The 19,242-nt window shown below is 47.8% G+C and overlaps 1 protein-coding gene across 1 annotated transcript in view; it reads right to left on the bottom strand.

Annotated features, from left to right (window-relative positions):
• EFNA2 (ephrin A2) overlaps window positions 1-19,242 on the bottom strand; it is a 209,032-nt gene that overhangs the window by 16,039 nt on the left and 173,751 nt on the right. The window contains exon 3 of the mRNA XM_088149389.1: window positions 8,655-8,947. Coding sequence (XP_088005515.1) covers window positions 8,655-8,947 — 293 coding nt within the window. The remainder of the gene's footprint in view (window positions 1-8,654; window positions 8,948-19,242) is intronic.

Raw genomic sequence — 19,242 nt, 5'->3', positions numbered from 1 at the left:
ATCAACGTCTCCCCAAAGTTTTAATACACACCTGCAAAGCGATGAAGGCAGTTTTCTCCCTTGCCTATTCAGACCTCTCACCAATCTTCTCCTAATCCCCCAGTTCTCACCTCCATCTGAAGAAAGGCTCAACTTAGCTCACTGCATTTAACCCCTGGCCTCCTTTCTTTCTTCCACCTTTGCATCTTCATCCGTAAATCCCTTCTCTGTCTTTTTTTCCTTAGTTTAGATAAATTGTTCTGCTGCTGCTAACACTTCTTCCCCCTCCTCCTCCTCCTATTATTATTATTATAAATTATTATTATTATTATTTAAAATAATACCATAGGTCCAAACCCAGCTCCAAATCCTTGGCCATTTAGTTCATCCCGGGCCAGTGAATCAATTTCTCAGTCGACCTCGCAAGGTTGCTGTGAGGATTAAATGGAGGTCATGGTGAGCTCGTGAAGAAAAGGTGGATGTCACTACAATACATTATCAAGTCCTGAATGAGATGCAAATATATTTCCCACAGATACTTGAATGAATCCACCTGAACCCAGGTTGGCTGGGTTCTCACATTCCCCTAAACTCGGCTATGACGGCATTGTGTCATTTCTGGTTCAGTGTGTTGTCGGTAGCCTGCTGTTAAGACTTCCTCTGGTTCATCTATTTGTCGAGCACATATTCTGTAAACGGGGAAATTAGGCTTTGTTAACCCAGGTTAGGATTGAGTGGGTTGTGTGAGCCCAGTCGGGGAGATGCTGCCAAAAATAGGAAACTCTTCCTTTCCTACATAGGGGTGAGGCAGAAAAATGGAAAACCTGTATCCTTACTAAATGGTTCACAATTCAGCCTTCCGCCACCAAGGCCTCCAGCGGCGTTGGGACTGTGATTCCCAGCATTCCCTAGTGGGGAATTTGGGGAGTTAGAATCCCAATTCAGGGGGTGGGGGTGCCAGGCTGAGAAAAGCTGTGAAAGAGGGCAGCGGTGCGTGGGAAGCAAACCATCATGCTTTCTCTGCCCACCTTCTTTCCTGCACATTTCCCCCATTTTTCCAGTGATCAAATTGCAGGTAACCAAAGTGTGTGTGTGTGCGTGTGTGGGGGGGCAACAGCTCCTTAACCTTCTATACTATTTATTCCTTACTTTAACATTTCTTCTGCTGCTTCTTATTCTTCTTCTTTAATTAAACCATTTGATTAAAATTATGGAGTGGGCAAGACTTCGCGGCATGGATTTTATTGGCAGCTGCTGACATCTTAACCCCCCCCCCCCAGGTAATATTGGACTAAAACTTTGGCCCTGCATGTTTTGCAGGAATTCTCTCTTCTCCCAAATCTACTGAAATTAATCTCTAAAATGGGCAATATACACACAAACATGAATTATACTCCTATTTTATATCTTTGGCCCAAAAAACCCCACCTGTTTTCCCCTCTTCCTGCTTGCCTCCATTCTGGTTTGGGTTCAGATTCAGGCTCCGTTTTTATTTTTAAAAAGATTCTCTCCGAAAAACCCCAATCAGAAACTGAAAACACGCTCTTCTGGCCAGAAAGCCACTGCTTAACCTTGACCTGTAAGTGTGGCGCGTAAAGTAAAGCAGCCTCTTCGTCTGAATGCCTGGAAGGTTAATGGAATTCCAATTTGCAAACTATGGAAGAAGGTAATGCTTGCTCTTTCATGTCTGCTAAATATAACTCCCTCAAAGAAGCGTAATTTCCAATGTTCCACATGACGTGAATTCTAACAGGCTTAGTGCTGATGAGTTTCACTGTTTATTTCTATGTAATCTCTCACTAAAAACATGAGAGGGAGGGAGGGAGGGAGGGAGGGGAAGGAAGGAAGGAAGGAGGAGAGAGGAAGGGAGGGAGGGAGGGAGGGGGAGAGAGGAAGGAAGGAAGGGGGAGGAAGGGAGAGAGGAAAAGGGAGGGAGGGAGGGGAAGAGAAAGATGCAGAGACCACTAGTAATAAATTATCTATTTGGGCAAAAAATGGTTGTATGCAGGGAGAAGGAAAACAAGAGGAAACAATAATTTAATATAGATAAAAGAAACAAATGAAGATTGAAAAAATAGATGCCTTAGAGCAGTGTTTCTCAACCTCAGCAACTTTGAGATGAGCGGACTTCACTTCCCAGAATTCCCCAGCCAGCACTCTGGGGAGTGGACTTTTCCCCATCTTAAAGTTGCTGAGGTTGAGAAACGCAGCTTCAGAGCAGCAGAAGAGAAACCATGAAGGACGATCAACCCTGTCTGCTCTTGCCCACACCACGCAACGATCTTTGCGATTCTGGAAGGCTGTGGGGCCGTGGATCATCATTAATACTGTTATGACCATTTTAACTTTTCCTTAACATTTCTAGTTCCAGAGGCAGTTTCCCAGTTTGGGAAGAGGGTTTGGGATGTTAAGTTGTCCTCCTCCATGGTGACCATGAAAATCACGAGCCGGGCCCTGATCCTGTGCTTGGCCTGGGTGGCCGGACTAAAGCAGGGGGAAAAACGTGTCCACCAACTTCACAAGGGTGACACAGACCCAAAGCCACCAAACGCGGATATTGGGTGGGGGGGCCATTTTTCCTGCTTTGTTTTTTGAAGCAGCTCGGTGCAAAGGATTTTAGCATTTGTTTTATCTCCATCCTGAGGGAAGTTTATTCATTTCTTTATCTGCTACCCTTTTTTTCAGCAGCACTTAGCTAGCAAGTCCTTTAAGCTTTACCCCTGAAATTTGGGTGGTTTATTCTCTCAGGGGAAAGGGCGGCTAGGAATGATCTTGAATAAATCACATATAATCACTGGTCCCCCAACCCTAGACGGGCTAGTTGACGAGGGTTAAGATGGGGCAGCGGGCCAAGGGGCTGCCCAATTTTATTAATTAATTAATTTATTCAATTTATACAGCCGCCCATCTCAGACCAGTGACTCAGTTTTTTCATTTTCTCAGTTAAACCTGTATCTTTGCTGGATTTTGACGTTGCAGGTGGGAGAACCCAGCCACTGTGGGCTGGAAACCATGCTTCTGTCTGTACAACACATGATTGTGGCTTATTCCACAAATTATGGTTAGGCACAGTTAGGCTTATGACTCAGACACATCTAGGAATTACTGATCAAGAAGGACCAGACACTTTCTTAAGGCTACCCTTAAGAAGGATTCTGATTGAAAGCTGTGGTGTATCTCCTAGATGAATTGTTCAGTCAGCTGCAAGGAACAGCTTGGATTAGTTACCTTATGGATCTGATACTACAGGTTGCCTGGGAAGGTGGTCAAGAAAGGCAGGGCGGTGGCTGCGATTGCACAGTTGAAGCCAAGCCTTCTTTCAAAGTCAAGATGGCCACTATCTTGACTTTTTTGAGACACCCCCCTCCCCACCGGATGCCCCTAGCACTGCTGTCCCATTTAGGGTAGGAATGACCTCCAAGTTTCCCCCTTGAATGTTGTTGTTGTTGTTGTTCAGTCGTTAAGTCGTGTCCGACTCTTCGTGACCCCATGAACCATATTGCGCCAGGCCTTCCTGTCCTTCACTGCCTCCCTGAGTTGGCTCAGTTTCATGCTCATTGCTTCAGTGATGCTATCTAACCATCTCATCCTCTGCCGTCCTCTTCTCCTTTTGCCTTCAATCTTTCCCAGCATCAGAGTCTTCTCCAAAGAGATCTCTCTTCGCATTAGGTGACCAAAGTATCTGAGCTGGAGCTTCATTATCGATCTTTCCAATGAGCAGTCAGGGTTGATTTCCTTTAAGACTGACTGGTTTGACCTCCTAGCAGTCCAGGGAACTCTTAAGAGTCTTCTCCAGCACCACAGTTCAAAGGCATCAATTCTTCGGCGCTCGGCCTTTTTTATGGTCCAGCTCTCACAGCCATACATTACTACTGGAAAAACCATAGCTTTGACTATGCGGATCTTTGTCGGCAAGGTGACGTCTCTGCTTTTTAATATGCTATCTAGGTTTGCCATAGCTTTCCTCCCAAGGAGCAAGCGTCTTTTAATTTCATGGCTGCAGTCTCCGTCTGCGGTGATCTTGGAGCCCAAATAAATGAAGTCTGTTACTGCCTCCATTTCTACCCCTTCTATTTGCCAGGAACTGATGGGTCCAGATGCCATGATCTTAATTTTTTTAATGTTGAGTTTCAAGCCAGCTTTCGCACTCTCCTCTTTCACCCTCAAGAGGCTCTTTAGTTCTTCTTCACTTTCTGCCATTAGGGTGGTATCGTCTGCATATCTGAGGTTATTGATGATTCTCCCTGCACTCTTAATTCCGGCTTGTGATTCTTCCAGCCTGGCATTTCTCATGATGTACTCTGCATATAGGTTAAATAAGCAGGGTGACAGTATACGGCCTTGTCGTACTCCTTTCCCTATTTTGAACCAATCGGTTGTTCCATGACCGGTTCTAACTGTTGCTTCTTGGCCCGCATACAGATTTCTCAGGAGACAGGTAAGGTGGTCTGGTACCCCCATCTCTTTAAGGATTTGCCACAGTTTGTTGTGATCCACACAATCAAAGGCTTTTGCATAGTCAATGAAGCAGAAGTAGATGTTTTTCTGGAACTCTCGTGCTTTCTCCATGATCCAGCGAATGTTGGCAATTTGATATCTCGTTCCTCTGCCTCTTCGAAACCCAGCTTGTACATCCGGTAGTTCTCGGTTCATGTACTGCTGAAGCCTAGCTTGTAGGATTTTGAGCATAACCTTGCTAGCATGTGAAATGAGCTTTGAAAGTGCCTCCAAAGAGATCTTGGGCTCCTAGCAAGTTATCAGGAAGTCGCACCTCTCTTTTCAACTGCATATACAAGGGTTAACGAAGGAATATTAGCCTGGGTGGCCAAATGACTCTGTCTAGCTAGAAAACAGTTTTCTGTTGTATGAGCACAAAGTCTGTAGCTCAGTGGTGCAGAGAGGTCTCCCCAGTTCAATCCTCTTCCTCTCCAGGTCTCTGGCAGACCTGGAGAACAGCTGCCAGTCAGGGTGGAAATCCAAGCAGCGTGACCTGGTAAACCACCACTCTGGCGATGGAGCAGCTTTTTTACGAGCGGGCGTTTTCCCCAACTTCTTTAGTTAAAAGCATCTCAGCTGCTGCAGCCAGTGGAGAATAAACGGTGCTGGGTCAAGTGGCTGGACTAAGGGATAAGGACTGTTAGAAAGCTATTCATCTCAGCTGGCAGAAAAGACCATGTACAATCTTCGGTTTTACAGTATTTTCAAAACTGACTGTTTGGAACCGAGTTGTATTTCTGGCAAGAATGAGTTGGGAATCCTAGTGAAGAAGAGGGAGGGAGGGAGGGAGGGAGGGAGGGAGGGAAGGAAGGAAGGAAGGAAGGAAGGAAGGAAGGAAGGAAGGAAGGAAGGAAGGAAAGGGAGGGAGGGAGGGAGGGAGGGAGGGAGGAGAAGGAAAGGAGGAAGAGGAAGGGAGGGAGGGGGAGGGGAGGGAGGGAGGGGAAGGAAGGAAGGAAGGAAGGAAGGAAGGAAGGAAGGAAGGAAGGAAGGAAGGGAGGGAGGGAGGGAGGGAGGGAGGAAGGAAGGAAGGAAGGAAGGAAGGAAGGAAGGAAGGAAGGAAGGAAGGAAAAGGGAGGGAGGGAGGGAGGGAGGGAGGGAGGGAGGGAGGAGAATGAAATAAGGAAGAGGGAGGGAGGGAGGGGGAGGGGGAGAGAGGGAGGGAGGGGAAGGAAGGAAGGAAAAGGTAGGGAGGGAGGGAGGGAGGGAGGGAAGGAAGGAAGGAAGGAAAGGGAGGGAGGGAGGGAGGGAGGAGAAGGAAAGAAGGAAGAGGAAGGGAGGGAGGGGAGGGGGAGGGAGGGAAGGAAGGAAAAGGGAGGGAGAAGGAAAGAAGGAAGAGGAAGGGAGGGAGGGAGAGAGGGAGGGAGGGAAGGAAGGAAGGAAGGAAGGAAGGGAGGGAGGGAGGGGAAGGAAGGAAGGAAGGAAGGAAGGAAGGAAGGAAGGAAGGAAGGAAAAGGGAGGGAGGGAGGGAGGGAGGGAGGAAGGAAGGAAGGAAAAGGGAGGGAGGGAGGGAGGGAGGAGAAGGAAAGAAGGAAGAGGAAGGGAGGGAGGGGGAGGGAGAGAGGGAGGGAGGGGAAGGAAGGAAGGAAAAGGGAGGGAGGGAGGGAGGGAGGGAGGGAGGGAAGGAAGGAAGGAAGGAAAAGGGAGGGAGGGAGGGAGGAGAAGGAAAGAAGGAAGAGGAAGGGAGGGAGGGGAGGGAGGAGGGAGGGAGGGAGGGAGGGGAAGGAAGGAAAAGGGAGGGAGGAGAAGGAAAGAAGGAAGAGGAAGGGAGGGAGGGGAGGGGGAGAGAGGGAGGGAGGGAAGGAAGGAAGGAAGGAAGGAAGGAAGGAAGGAAGGAAGGAAGGAAGGAAGGAAGGAAGGAAGGAAGGAAGGAAGGAAGGAAGGAAAAGGGAGGGAGGGAGGGAGGGAGGGAGGGAGGGAGGGAGGGAGGAAGGAAGGAAGGAAGGAAGAACAGAGAGGATGGGTGGAATAAAAGAGGTAGTGCTATACAAAAAAATGGAGGAAAAAGAAGTTGATAGAGGGAATGAAAGAGAATCGCTGACTGGTCTAGTTTTCGCGCTCGGTCTTGCGCCCAGCCTCCGCCAGCCATGCAGTGCAGGGCAGGTGACACCCAACAGAATGTGGCCCTCAGCAGAAAAGCTCCCTCAACCCCTTCCCATGGGGATCCTCCACGAAATCAAGCCCCTGCCTTTTCCTCTGCAGGATGCCTCGTGCTTTCCAGCGACCTTTCACCAGCCTCCCGTACGAAACATCTGCCGAAGGTGTGTGTGCATGCATGTGTGCGTATCAAAAAAGTCAACAAGCTGGGGGCTGCAGCAGCACAATTGAAGCCCAGCACCCCTGCAGAAAAGAGGCAGGACTGTGATTGTACCCTTGCAACCTCCATCTTGACTTTTCTGACCCCCCCACCGATCCCGTGGCTCCCTGCTGCCTAACAGGGCCAGCAAAAGCAGACTTATTTTCCCTTGGTGAGGAAGAAGAGGAAGACTCTTCAATCAGGGACTTCTTAATGCGCGGCCTGGGAAGCTGATTGCGAGCGCCGGATTGTTTTTCCTCGCTGGGAGCACCGCAGAGCGGAGGCCTCACCGAGAGGCTGAAGGACAGATCATTTAGCAACCAAAACATGGCCTGGAAACCGTGGGGTCTTTAATGCTCCTGTCCCTGAACCCTCCGTGTTTCTTTAAGCCATTCCTTCTCCTCTCTCCCTGCTCTCTTTCGCTCTGCGCTGCACGCTGGTTTATTTTTATTATTTTCTCAGAATGTGGCCCCAGCTGGGGAGTGGAGCATCCCACAGTCCCAAGGCCCCAATGGAGTTTAAATAGAGTCATTCTTGCTAATTAAACCGGTCGCCGTGATTGCTTAGTTAGGATTGACAGTGTAATCAGAAGTCTACGTTGGTCATGTCGTTTCAGGTTTTTTTTTTATTATGAACACAGATCTTGGCAGAAGATTAAAATGGTGCAAAAAGGAGATGCTCATGTCCCTGTTTCAATGAGCCATGGCCACCGTAAAGCCCACCGGAGACACCCTGGGAGCTCAGCAGGGTGGTCCGTGTTCAGGCAACAGCTTTGCTTTTGCAGGCCAGAATGATAATATTGTGCAGACTGGCAGGGTGGTCCCGGGTACCTCAAACTGCGATCCTCTGAGGGGGAGCAAGGCAAACAAGCAACGAGGAAGCAAAAGCGAGGGGGGGAAAATCCCCTACCAAACCGAAGGATCTCCTGCAGGCGTGAGCTCCAGAGATAAAGGGGGCTGGTGGTGGAAAACAAAATTTCTCTTACTTTGTCCAGGAAGCACTAAAAACGCCCTCGTTTCAGGAAAGCGATTAAGTTGCAGAGTGTGGATAAAAGCGTGCTCTCTTTTAGATGGGGCTTTTAATTTGCTGAATGTGAACTGAGGGCATATATGGCAAACACAGTCCTATCCCCCCCCCCCCAAAACACACACACATTCACCAACAACGTTCTTGGCAAGCAGAAGACCCTGATCTAACTCAGCATCGCCAGGGAGTGCGGGGAAACACCAGTATCCTTCTGAGCTAAATTGGGGTGGGCCAACCTTGAGGGGTCTTCAACTCAACCTCTCGATCACATCTTCAGCTCAGTCTTCTGAAGGGTGATGGGAGACGACGTGTTGATGATGTGACGTTCCTGCAAGGGGTAGGGCAGATCTGGAGGGGGCATTTTTGGCCTCTGAGAAGTGGGAGTGGGAGGCTCTTCAGAAGCAGGCTGACCCCATTCCTATCCTTAAAACCACCACCCCCAACTCCCCCCAGAAGACATCACTGCCTGGCTGGAATTCAGCCATTTTGCTGCCAGATTCCAGCAGCACCATCTTGGGGTACTTGTTGGAGCTGATTTGCCTTCAGGTGGCTCACCTGGTTCAACGCACCACGAGTCTAATAGTATAAGCTGCCCATGTTTCTAGGTCTTCCTTCTGGGCCACAAGACCCCCTTTTATTTTTCAGATAAGAGAGCAACTTTTCATTCAGACGGCCCGGGCCGAACTCTTGGGAAGCTCACGCCAGCCAGTATCTATCAATGGTGTTAGTCGGATGGACTAAAACCCTCATTTGATGTACGGGACACCCTCCAAAACCCTCATTTGATGTACGGGACACCCCACACGTCACCCTCAGGAACCCCAGCCCTTTCAGCTCCTATGGAAAGCACAGTACTTACAGATGTAGTAATACTCCTGTCCTGGCCTGAATTCGAAGCCTAAGGAGAATGGGGTGAAGAGCTGGAACTTCTCCGAGAACTTCAGGGGACCATTGGGGGAATCCGGCCGGTTGCACTCCCAGCGCTTGAAGCCATTCTGCCGATGGTCGCAGGAGCTGTGACCCTCTTCGTTGACCATGTACAAAATGTATCTCTCCATCTGGTCCACAGGAAACGGGATCTCATAGTGCGGGCAGTATATATCCAGGTAATCGTTGATGCTGACTTCCACGGTGTAATCCCCTTGGTGGAATCTGCAACGGGAACGCCAGGAGGTTAACGGGGTTCTCCGTCCTAGAAAACCAGAGCTGAAGCCAAGGTGCGGCACATTTGAAATAAAATAATGGGTGGGGTTGCACACAAGAGACATCCCCACTGAATGCAATGTACTTACTTACTTACTTAATATTTTACTTCCCTGCCCATTTCATGGCAGTGACTCTGGAGGGCACGCCAAGGATTCACACCGTTAAAACAGAAACCTAAAATAATCATACCTAACATAGGCCCGGGTCTAAAAATCCAATATTCACCCATACTTCCCAGCAGATACATGAAGAAAGAGGCGTGATGTTGCATTTGGGGGAAGAGTGTGAAAATAACTGCAAAATTCCTAGCTGTAGCCTTCTGCTGACGGGATCAAAGGAGAGAATGAGACAAATTTTCACTTCTCCTTAGCCGCTTTCTTGGCTTGTTGTTACATGCAAACCAGGAATGGTGGGTTAAAGTAAGCTTTCATGTGCTGAGACATCCCACCACTCCCAGCCCCCGTGTGATAAAAGGGTTTTATTTTAAGCCACTCTTCCTCATTCTCACATAATGACAAGGCTCAAATCTATTAAGGTGGAGCAAAATTCTACCCCCCGCCCCGGAAAATTCAGATGCTTCCATTTTCCTGGGTGGAGGGAGAAGTAAAAGCAAGGAGGTCAGTTCTCGCCGATGTGGCAGAAGATGGTGGCTTGCAATATGCATGAACTGGGCTACAGGTTCACCCACCGGGTTCTTGGAAAGAAATGATTGTGGGACCCCAGAATTGGAGACTATCCAGCCCACCAGAGATGCGACATGTGGTCCTGTACAGACTCCCCGTGGTGGTCAAGGGGCTGGAAAGAATTGCAGAAACCAAGCTACACAGGCTTGTCCAACCTGACTGAGATGGAACAAGACTTGGAGGTCACCAAATCCAGTAGCCAGTCCATTCCCCCCGGGAACCCCCCAGCCTTTAAAAAAATATCTTTTGCACAGGAGGGGTTCATGATCTGGAGACACTGCTTGCTCTAACCACAGCCATTTCTTGGCTGTGAATATTTAGCTTTGAATATTTAGCACAGTATTTCTCAACCTCAACAACTTTAAGATGTGTGGACTTCAACTCCCAGAATTCCCCAGCCAGCATGGCTGGCTGGGGAATTCTGGGAGTTGAAGTCCACACATCTTAAAGCTGCTGAGGTTGAGAAACACTGGTTTAGCCCAAACCCTTTCACCCAAGCTCTGCTCCTCTTCTGCACAGTAGCCCTTCAGATCTCAGAAGTGGCTTCTTTGATCTCTTCTCCAGGTTAAATGGGATCAACTTCACCAACTGTGGCTCACCAGGCATGGCTTTCCTTTGATCTGTTTGGTTCCTCGAAGGGCTCTTATGCAGGCGTGGGCAACCCAGGCCTCCCCAGAACCAACACGAAGCCTGCAGAACTTTCCAACCCAATGCCATGGGAGATCCAGAGGCAAAATGGCTCGTGTACAGCCGCGATGTTTTTAGGGATCTCATCCTCCCCTCGTTAAAATATGGCTGGAAATGCATGCAAAGAACATAGTCACTTCTATCCCCAACCCTCCGCATGTATAGGACATGCAGGGTTGATTATGATTAGAGTCACAAACAGCAGACAGAGAGGCAGAGAGACAGCAGAATATTTTGTAAAAAGGAATATTCAGGCTGATGAAATGGACCTACAGTGGAACCTCGGTTTACGAACTTAATTCGTTCCGTGACTCTGGTCGCAACCCAAATTGGTCGCAACCCGAAGCAAATTTCCCCATAAGGTTCAATGTAATTACCGTTAATCCGTTCTGGCGTGGAAGACAGGGAGGCGGCTATTGCTTGGAGGGAGAGTCCCCCTCCCTACGACCACGTGTCAGGGGCGGAAAATGGCCGCGGACCACGTGTCAGGGGCGGAAAAATGGCCGCGGACCGCGTGTCAGGGGCGGAAAAATGGCCGCGGACCGTGTCACGGGAGGGAAAATGGCCGTGTATCCTGTTCGTACCTCGAGGCGGAGTTCGCAAACCGAAGCAAAATTTTGCGGCCGGAGCCGGTCGTAACCCGAAAAATTCGTTAACAGAAGCGTTCGTAACCCGAGGTTCCACTGTATTTTGTTTTACGGCATCTGAGTTCTACTCTGCACATTCTCGTCCCTTTGGGTTGGGAAAAAAGTGAATTCTGGAGTCAGGGCATGGAGGTTCTGGAGTGTTTCTGGTTACGTGGCCTATTTCTCCTGCCTTTGGCTTCACCACAGGGAGGTGTAGGCATTCACTGCTGATCCCTTCCTCCGCTCTCTGAGAAGAACCTCGATGCAATTTTAAATTTTGGACAAATGAAGATCACTTTGGGTGCTGTGTTTTACTGAGGCATGAATCCCTATTGCTGCGTTCCCTTAGGGCTAAGCAACAGAAAAAAGAGTAAGAATGAGTAAGACAAAGAAATTAAATGGATGAGGTTAAAAAATACCTAAATCTAATTCACACCATCAATCATTCAGCTCTCTCCATATGCTTCTATTCTGCAAGTCATCCGTGGTGCTTCCACACATAGCTTCACACGTTCCTTTTTGTTCCCTGAACTTCTCCTCTCTCTCTTTTTCAAGATCTCAAGCCCACCACGACTTCCTTGGTCTTCCCCTTCCTCTCGACCCATGTCCCCTCCCTTCCCCTATTTGTTTCGTGATATGATCCTCATTCATTCTATACAACTGATGCACTGAAAGCATCGATGAAACAATATACCGTTTTTATTCTATTTATTTTGTAGCACAGCTTTAATTCCACTCCTGTTAAAAGACTTGGAACATGGGACATCTTTGGGGACATGAAAGTTGTAGTGCCAGGTAGTCGATCTGACTCACTCTGACATGTGCACGCACACACTCACACCAGAGATATGTAAACTCTCACAAAACCTTCTCAATGAACTTAGTGCATCTGGACGAACAGGTGGCTTGCAATAACTAGGCTTAATATACTGTCAAGCAGGGAAATCAGAACAAAGTTCAAAAATAAAGAAATTCTGTTGCATATTATATACATTTATTTATATTTACCTATGTGTTATGGTTTGGTCTGCCTGGCCCTGCCCCTGTGATGCCAACCTGGAGTTGCAAGCCAAAGAAAGTGTTTGGCTGAGGGAGGGAACCACTCTCGGCCCCTCCCTGGTCTTTGCTTTTGCGGAAACAAAGTTAGACAACAGCACAGGCTTTTGAAAGACTTGCTCTACCACTGAGAAATTCCCATAAACATAGAGGAAGATTCTAGTCCTCATGGTTGAAAATGAAACACTGATTTCAACAAGAGCACGTCTGACTTTGGGTGCAGCTACATCAGCTTACCTGTCTGAAACAGGACTTTTCCCCAGCCCTCCCTGACAGTAGTACTGACGAATCCTGGGACTGTCTGAATATCACAGTGTCTTGCTCAAAAGCTGAGGATTCTTGCAAACCAGACGTGGAGAGAGAAATGTCTGTGCTACATTCAGAAAGTAAAACACAACCACGTGGGGTCCTGGAGGAATGGATTCCTCTTTGAAAGAAGAGCAGGTCATTTGGAACCCTAAGAAGCCCTGGGTGTATTCGAGGTGGATCTTGAGGACTAGAAACTTCCAAGCGCTATTGGCCCTCCCAACCAACCCCATGATATCCGGTTAGGAATAATAAAAAGAGATCCTTCTCGTGGCAATTCTACTGCAACGGATTCTGCCAAGCCAGGATTGCCTGCCTCGCTGGAAAAAACCCCAAGAGGCCGATCCAAGCTTCTCTGGAGCCCACGTGATTTCCCTAATCTTCCTCCTTCCCATTAACTTTACAAGATTAAACCAAGCACCTCTTAAAATTAATAAAACGGCAACGGTGGGTGATTAATGGAACGGGGGGATCATTCTCCAACCACGATGCCTGATTAGCCCCCCCCCCCACGTATTATATTCAGAAGCACACTCCAATTTTATAGGGGTTTGAGGTTTTTTAGGTATATTTTTTTGGACAGATTATCTAAGAGATTAGAGGATTAGCAAAACTGCGAGGAAGGCACGCTGGCCTCGGGCTCTGGACAGCGTGCGCTGCTTTTCTTAAGACACCATTACTAAGCGCTGTTGGAAAAGGCTGGACTTTCTGTCCCCTGAAAGGCGTTTCTGGCACCGTCCTCAGCCATGATCTCCAGCTTCCAAATTCCTCCGGTGCCGTGCAGAAAAATCACCCCCCCACACTTTTTTTAAAAAGTAGTTTTTAGTCATTTGAATGACATTTGCTTTAGAAATTACTTTCAAAGGCGAAGAGAATTCTGATGAAATTCTCACAGATGGAGGGCGATGTTCCTGCAAGGAGCTGAATGACACGATGGCCAACCGGTTTGTGTGCACGTCCTGTCTTTCGTGGTACAATCCTCTCTCCAGCAGTTTGCACTCTCATGGCTTTGCACACTTCTGTTCAATCCCAAGGGAAAACATTCGTGTAAAAGCTCCTCCCATTTGATTTTTTTTTTCACTCGTGATAGGACTGCCATGGCTGTTGAAGAATCAATTGCTCTGCTGACAGAATGGATGGAGAATTTCAAAAGATTATGAGGGTCCCCGCTCAATTTTCTGACTTTTCCCCTTCCGGTCAGGGAAAAACAAACAAATCTCTTTGCCAGGAATCTGAATATATCATTTTCAGAGGAATTTGAAAACTGGGCCAAGGACTGCCTGGGTGGAGAAGGCTGTATGTTGCTGACCCTCTCAGCATGCCTCTTCCTCAACCATGGCTGTGAAAATCCACACGCCTACCTTGTAGACCACTTAGAAAACTGCTGAGACAGGTGAGAGGGACAGAAATTATAAACACATTTTTCCTTTACAGATCACAACATGCAACTGGTGTAGCGGTGCAGGCGCTGGATTAGGAGGGGGAGACCCATGTTTGAGTCCCCCCTCAGCCACGAAACCTTCTGGGGGGCTTTAGGCCAATTTATGAAAGGCAGGTTATAAATTAAATAAATTGTCATATTGTCAGGTTCATTTTATGAAAATTCTGGGCCCCTAAGACAGGCTGTTGAGAAAAGCCCTGTGCACAGGTAAAATAAGGGGAAATGAACCATGTAGCCCCAGCGGGACTGCCTTTGAAGGCCATCTGCTGGGAGACTAGCGGGCTTCCTTGGGCAGTTGGTGGGCACTGGGAGAAGAAACTGTGGCACTGCTTATGTTCTTATGCTCTCATCAAATCACGAATAGTCTTTAATGGAGGAGGAGGAGGAGGAGGAGGAGGAGGAGGAGGAGGAGGAGGAATAGTCATCACTCAAGTACTGGCATTCTTGACAATCGTGCAGCACTGTCCCAGTTCATTAGAACAAGACTTGATAACTCAAAATTTCTGCTTTACCAGTTTGGTTCTTTTCTGCACTCCCTGATGGACTTCTCTTTTCCCATTCAATGCAAAAGTGGGCGACCTCAACTCCTGTCTTGCACCCTCCAGATTTTGTACCACCACATCTAGGTTGCAAAGCTACCAACGTATGGCAATGCATTTTCTTGCATTCTAAAAACAAGTAATCCATAAAATATAAACAAGCTATCAATAAAATGCATTAATGTGGTTGGGAGTCGGAAAGCCCCAACGTGAAAGAAATGGAAAGAAAAGAAAGAGAGAGAAAGAAAGGAGAGAGAAAGAGAGAAAGAGAAAAAGGAAGGAAGGAAGGAAGGAAGGAAGGAAGGAAGGAAGGAAGGAAGGAAGGAAGGAAGGAAGGAAGGAAGGAAATATTACCAAGGGGGTAGAAGGTGGGGAGAAACCACCTTGAGAGAAGTCTGACAATTTTATCCCCAGGCATGGTGACATTTAACAAAGCACACCACACTCTGCAATTCTTGGAAGCCCAAAATGAAAGAAGCGTTTTTTTTAAAAAAAGGCACAGCTCCTGGCTAAAGGGGAATTCTCTATCCCTGATTTAATGCATCCTTCTTCACTCCACTCCAACTGGAATCTTAACTCATCTTGACTTGACTTCACCATGTGAATATGGGTATTTGACAATTTTCTTTACTTTTCTTCGGGGGGGGGAGATCACTGCCAAGGAAGAATAGCAAAGGACAAGTCTCTTTCTGGTGCATCGCCCCCCTTTTTCTCCCCTTGCACTCTCCCCAGCTCTCTTCAACCCTCAGATGGCAATGTTCGATGTCATTCATTCTTGGGAAGAGAGCAAGAAGGTGCAGTAGAAGAGAGAACCAATTTGGAACAGGGAAAAAACTGGGGCTTTGCAAATTCTAATACAGGCTGATCACGGAGAGCACAACTTTGTCATCCATCAATAATATCCATTTCTTTACCCCTGGGATTCAACTCTCTGCTGGTTTGGGATGCGTGAAACAAACAAGGCCAACTTGAGACTTTCAATTAGTAAAGACAAGCAGTGGCATTCTCTGTGGGGCTGAATTAATGTTCCCTGACCGCAGAGAGACTCTAGGACAGTGTTTCTCAACCGTGGCAACATTAAGCGATGTGGACTTCAACTCCCAGAATTCCCCAGTCAGCATGCTGACTGGAGAATTCTGGGAGTTGAAGTCCACACCGCTTAAAGTTGTCAAGGTTGAGAAACACTGCCCTGGTGACACTTTAGGGCAGAAGGGAAGGATTCAAAATGCAAGTGCAGGACAACGGTGTGGCTGGATTCAGAGTACGACTCCTTTTCAATGACAGTGGCTGAAAAAAGAATCCCGTGGCTTAAAAGTTTGCGTATTTTGTATCTGAAGTTTTGGCTGGCAGTTTGTCTTCCCTCACGTTTTGGGGATGTGTTCCTTGGCCCATGATTCTCCCCCACCCCCTAAAAATAGAAATGCATTATTTTTTGCAATACATGCATACATATGCCCAGCTAACAGATCTATAACACTCCATGAGGCGTTTCTCCTCACAGCAGAAAACATGGCTGCATCTCCATTTAAATGGAACTGATGCTAACAACCAGCTTCCCACTGTGTCGAGAAGTGGCAATTGAGCGCAGTGGGGTGGGCTGGTTTCTCCCAGATCCTTGGCCCCCTCCTAGAGATGAGCACTGCTCTGTGTGCAATGCAAGGGAAGAGCGGAGGGTGAGTGAGAGGCAAAGCACGACATAAACACACAAGGACAGAAAAGCCATGCCGGATCGGGCCACTGGATCATCTCGTCCGCCATTCTGGGACTCCGCCACATTAGCCTCTGGGCCAGTGTTTCTCAACCTTGGCAACTTTAAGATGTGTGGACTTCAGGCTGGCTGGGGAATTCTGGGAGTTGAAGTCCACACATCTTAAAGTTGCCAAGGTTGAGAAACACTGCTGAGCTAGCAAAAGAGCATGGGAACATAAATTGTGCTGCCCTCACACTGATCCTGATGCAATAGCAAGGCTCATGAGTGATGCTGCCGTTTTAGGGACACAACTGGGGAATCCTCCTGACTTTGTTTCTTTGCTCACCAAGTGCTCCCTGTGGGCAGTAAAATGACCATGACTGCTGTCCTTCACACGTGGTGGGTGAGGATGGGGTGGCGGAGCACGGATGCAGACTGGCGGTTCATCTACCTGTCAAGGTGGGCAATTTCTGAACACGGTTTGTTGAGCTTTTCTGAAAGAGCCCTCAACCCGTGCTGACAAGTCAAAGCAGGGAAGAAGCGGGAGAAATAATAATAATAATAATAATAATAATAATAATAATAATAATTGTATTAGCACAGAGTGACTACAAACAACAGCATGACAAAGTAGTAATAATGGGGCATTGGAATCTCTGCAAGAAATGCCACTTGCCTGCAAGCAAGAACTGGTGGGACCACAAACCAGACAAAGTGATAGAAAATGAAGACGCGAAAGTGCTCTGGGACTTTAGAATTCAAACAGACAAGCGCCTGCCACACAAAGCCCCAGACGTAGCAATTGTGGATAAGAAAGACAAAAAAGTCTGGATAGTGGACATTGCAATACCTGGAGGCAGCAGAAGAGAAGAGAAAGAACTGGAGAAAATCACAAGATATAAAGACCTGCAAATAGAAGCAGAACGACTGGGGCAGAAGAAAGCAAAGAGAGTCCCAATAGTCATAGGCACCTTGGGTGCAACCCAAAATATCTGGAGCACCACTTGACCACCCTCAGCATTAACAAAATCACCGTCAGTCCATTGCAAAAGGCAGTTTTACTTGGAACAGTTTCCATCCTGCGATGATACCTTTAACACCCTCAAACAACATCTGCCTATCCCAGGTCCTTGGGAAGGACTCCATAGGTGGATAAAAATGCCAAACCCAGTCTAAACATCTGGCTGACCGTGCAACCAATAAAAAATTATTGAACGTGTAATGATTCATCAGTGGCAGAATCAGCAGTTCAGAACTGGCCGTATAAACTGTCCTTCGGTTCAGAAAAGTTATGAAGGCCCAGCTCCTTTGAGAAGTTCATAATGCTGGGAAAGGTGGAAGGAAAGAGAAGAAGAGGATGACCAGCAGCCAGGGGGATGGACAGTTAGAGGGGTGATGCAGGCACCATTGGAAGACCTGAAGGACCAGGTTAGGGACAGATCTTCATGGAGAAGTTCTATCTATGTGTCGATACTAACGTGATGGCAGATCAATCAATCAGTCAATCAATGCAAAGACTCAGCTCCCTTGAGAAGTCCATAATGCTGGGAAAGGTGGAAGGAAAGAGAAGAAGAGGATGACCGGCAGCCAGGGGGATGGGCTCAGTTATAGGGGTGATGAGTGCATCATTGAGATTTGAAAGACCAGGTTGGGGGACAGATCCTCCTGGAGAAAATCTATCTATGTGGCTGCTAAGAGTTGACCCTGACTTGATGGCACATCACGATGATGAAAAAAGCAGTGTTTATAAGTGCCTTACAAAGTGCAGGTCAGGCATGAAGTGGGCAGAACTGCAGGAGAGGCGTGTGGTTTCCTCTAGAGCTCAAACCAAATGGGTCAGGGGGGGCAGGGGCTCACAACTAGAGGGGACGGGGCATGCTCGCAGCAGCCAACGCTGAGCAGTTCCCAAGTTCTGGATGCACCATTAGCCACGGTATCGATCAAGCATTCCACATCGTTTGTCCACAGCAAAATTGTGTTGGGGCAGAGGGAAAACACAACTTCAGAAGTGGAACAGCTCAGATGACTTCCAGCTGCCTCAGCTGAGGGCTGGGGATGAAACAAAGGCAGTATCATCAGGAGGAGCCTTCTATCACACAAAGGCCAACCAGATGCTTTTGGAAACTCACCTGCTTGGCCTGGAGCAGTGTTTCCCAACCTTGGACACTTGAAGATGTGTGGACTTCAACTCCCAGAATTCCCCAGCCAGCCATACTGGCTGGGGAATTCTGGGAATTGAAGTCCACACAGCTTCGAGTGCCCAAGGTTGAGAAACACTGGCCTGGAGGGTGATAATTCCCAGCAAACAATATTTAATGAAACTCTGCAGGACTTTGGATGTGGTCCCAAAGCATCTTTTCCCCTCTGAGTCCAAAGGATTGCACTGCTACCCTAGTATTCAAGGCCAATATCTCAATTCAAGCCAAAGGTAATGAAAATGAGTATCACTGATAGCCTGATCTTACACAAACTGACTCCGAAGAGGATAGCTTGGCGTGTGGACCTGCTTCACGTGGTAAAGTGAAGGCAAACAGCTTTTTCTGCAAAAATGTGGCCTTACGGAGTAGGTGAAATGGTAAAATCCTGCGTTTGCTGGCTCCAGCCCAAAGCCCACCAACAAGGTTGTGTTCAAATAACACGCTTAACCAGATCAGGGAAAGATTCAGTGGCTACCTTCTCACGCTCAGCTTGAGTGTTCAAACCTGGCCTGTTCGGTGAGCTTTCGATTCGATGCAAGACATACATCGCGTAAAGGGGTACATTCACTCACCCCAGAAATCTGCCATCGCACCTCTACAGGAGAGAGATGCTACAGCGGTGATATTGGCCCAGATCCAAATCCTGCTCTGCTGTGAATCTGATCGTGGCACTTTTATGCCAACCGTCCTCTTTTCCCAACCGTAAGTTTTACTCTGCAGGGTTGTTGTGAAGCCAAAATAAGCCAGCAGTGATCAGGGCTGGAGGTGATGCCCGAACACTTTAAGAAGGCAGGATTTCAGATGCAATTAGGAAAAAAAAAGGGGAGGTATGCCAGAACACTTTGCTGCAAGTTACGTCCCCATTTTGGCTGAAGTGGGAACGGCCAGGAAGCCTGGCAAGCGGATGCTCACCTGGGCAAGTTCCTTCTAATTTTAACATAGTCGGGAAACAGAGAGACCCAAGGCCAGCAGTTCATGTACAGCTCAACAGTAAGAACAGGGGTTTGGGGCGCTC

The sequence above is a fragment of the Python bivittatus genome, unplaced genomic scaffold (assembly GCF_059951505.1).
Source record: "Python bivittatus isolate LINGU-HERP-01145 unplaced genomic scaffold, Pbiv_v1 ctg000580_np1212, whole genome shotgun sequence".
In the NCBI taxonomy this organism is placed as follows: domain Eukaryota; kingdom Metazoa; phylum Chordata; class Lepidosauria; order Squamata; family Pythonidae; genus Python; species Python bivittatus.
This window is presented reverse-complemented; position numbering and strand designations above follow the sequence as displayed.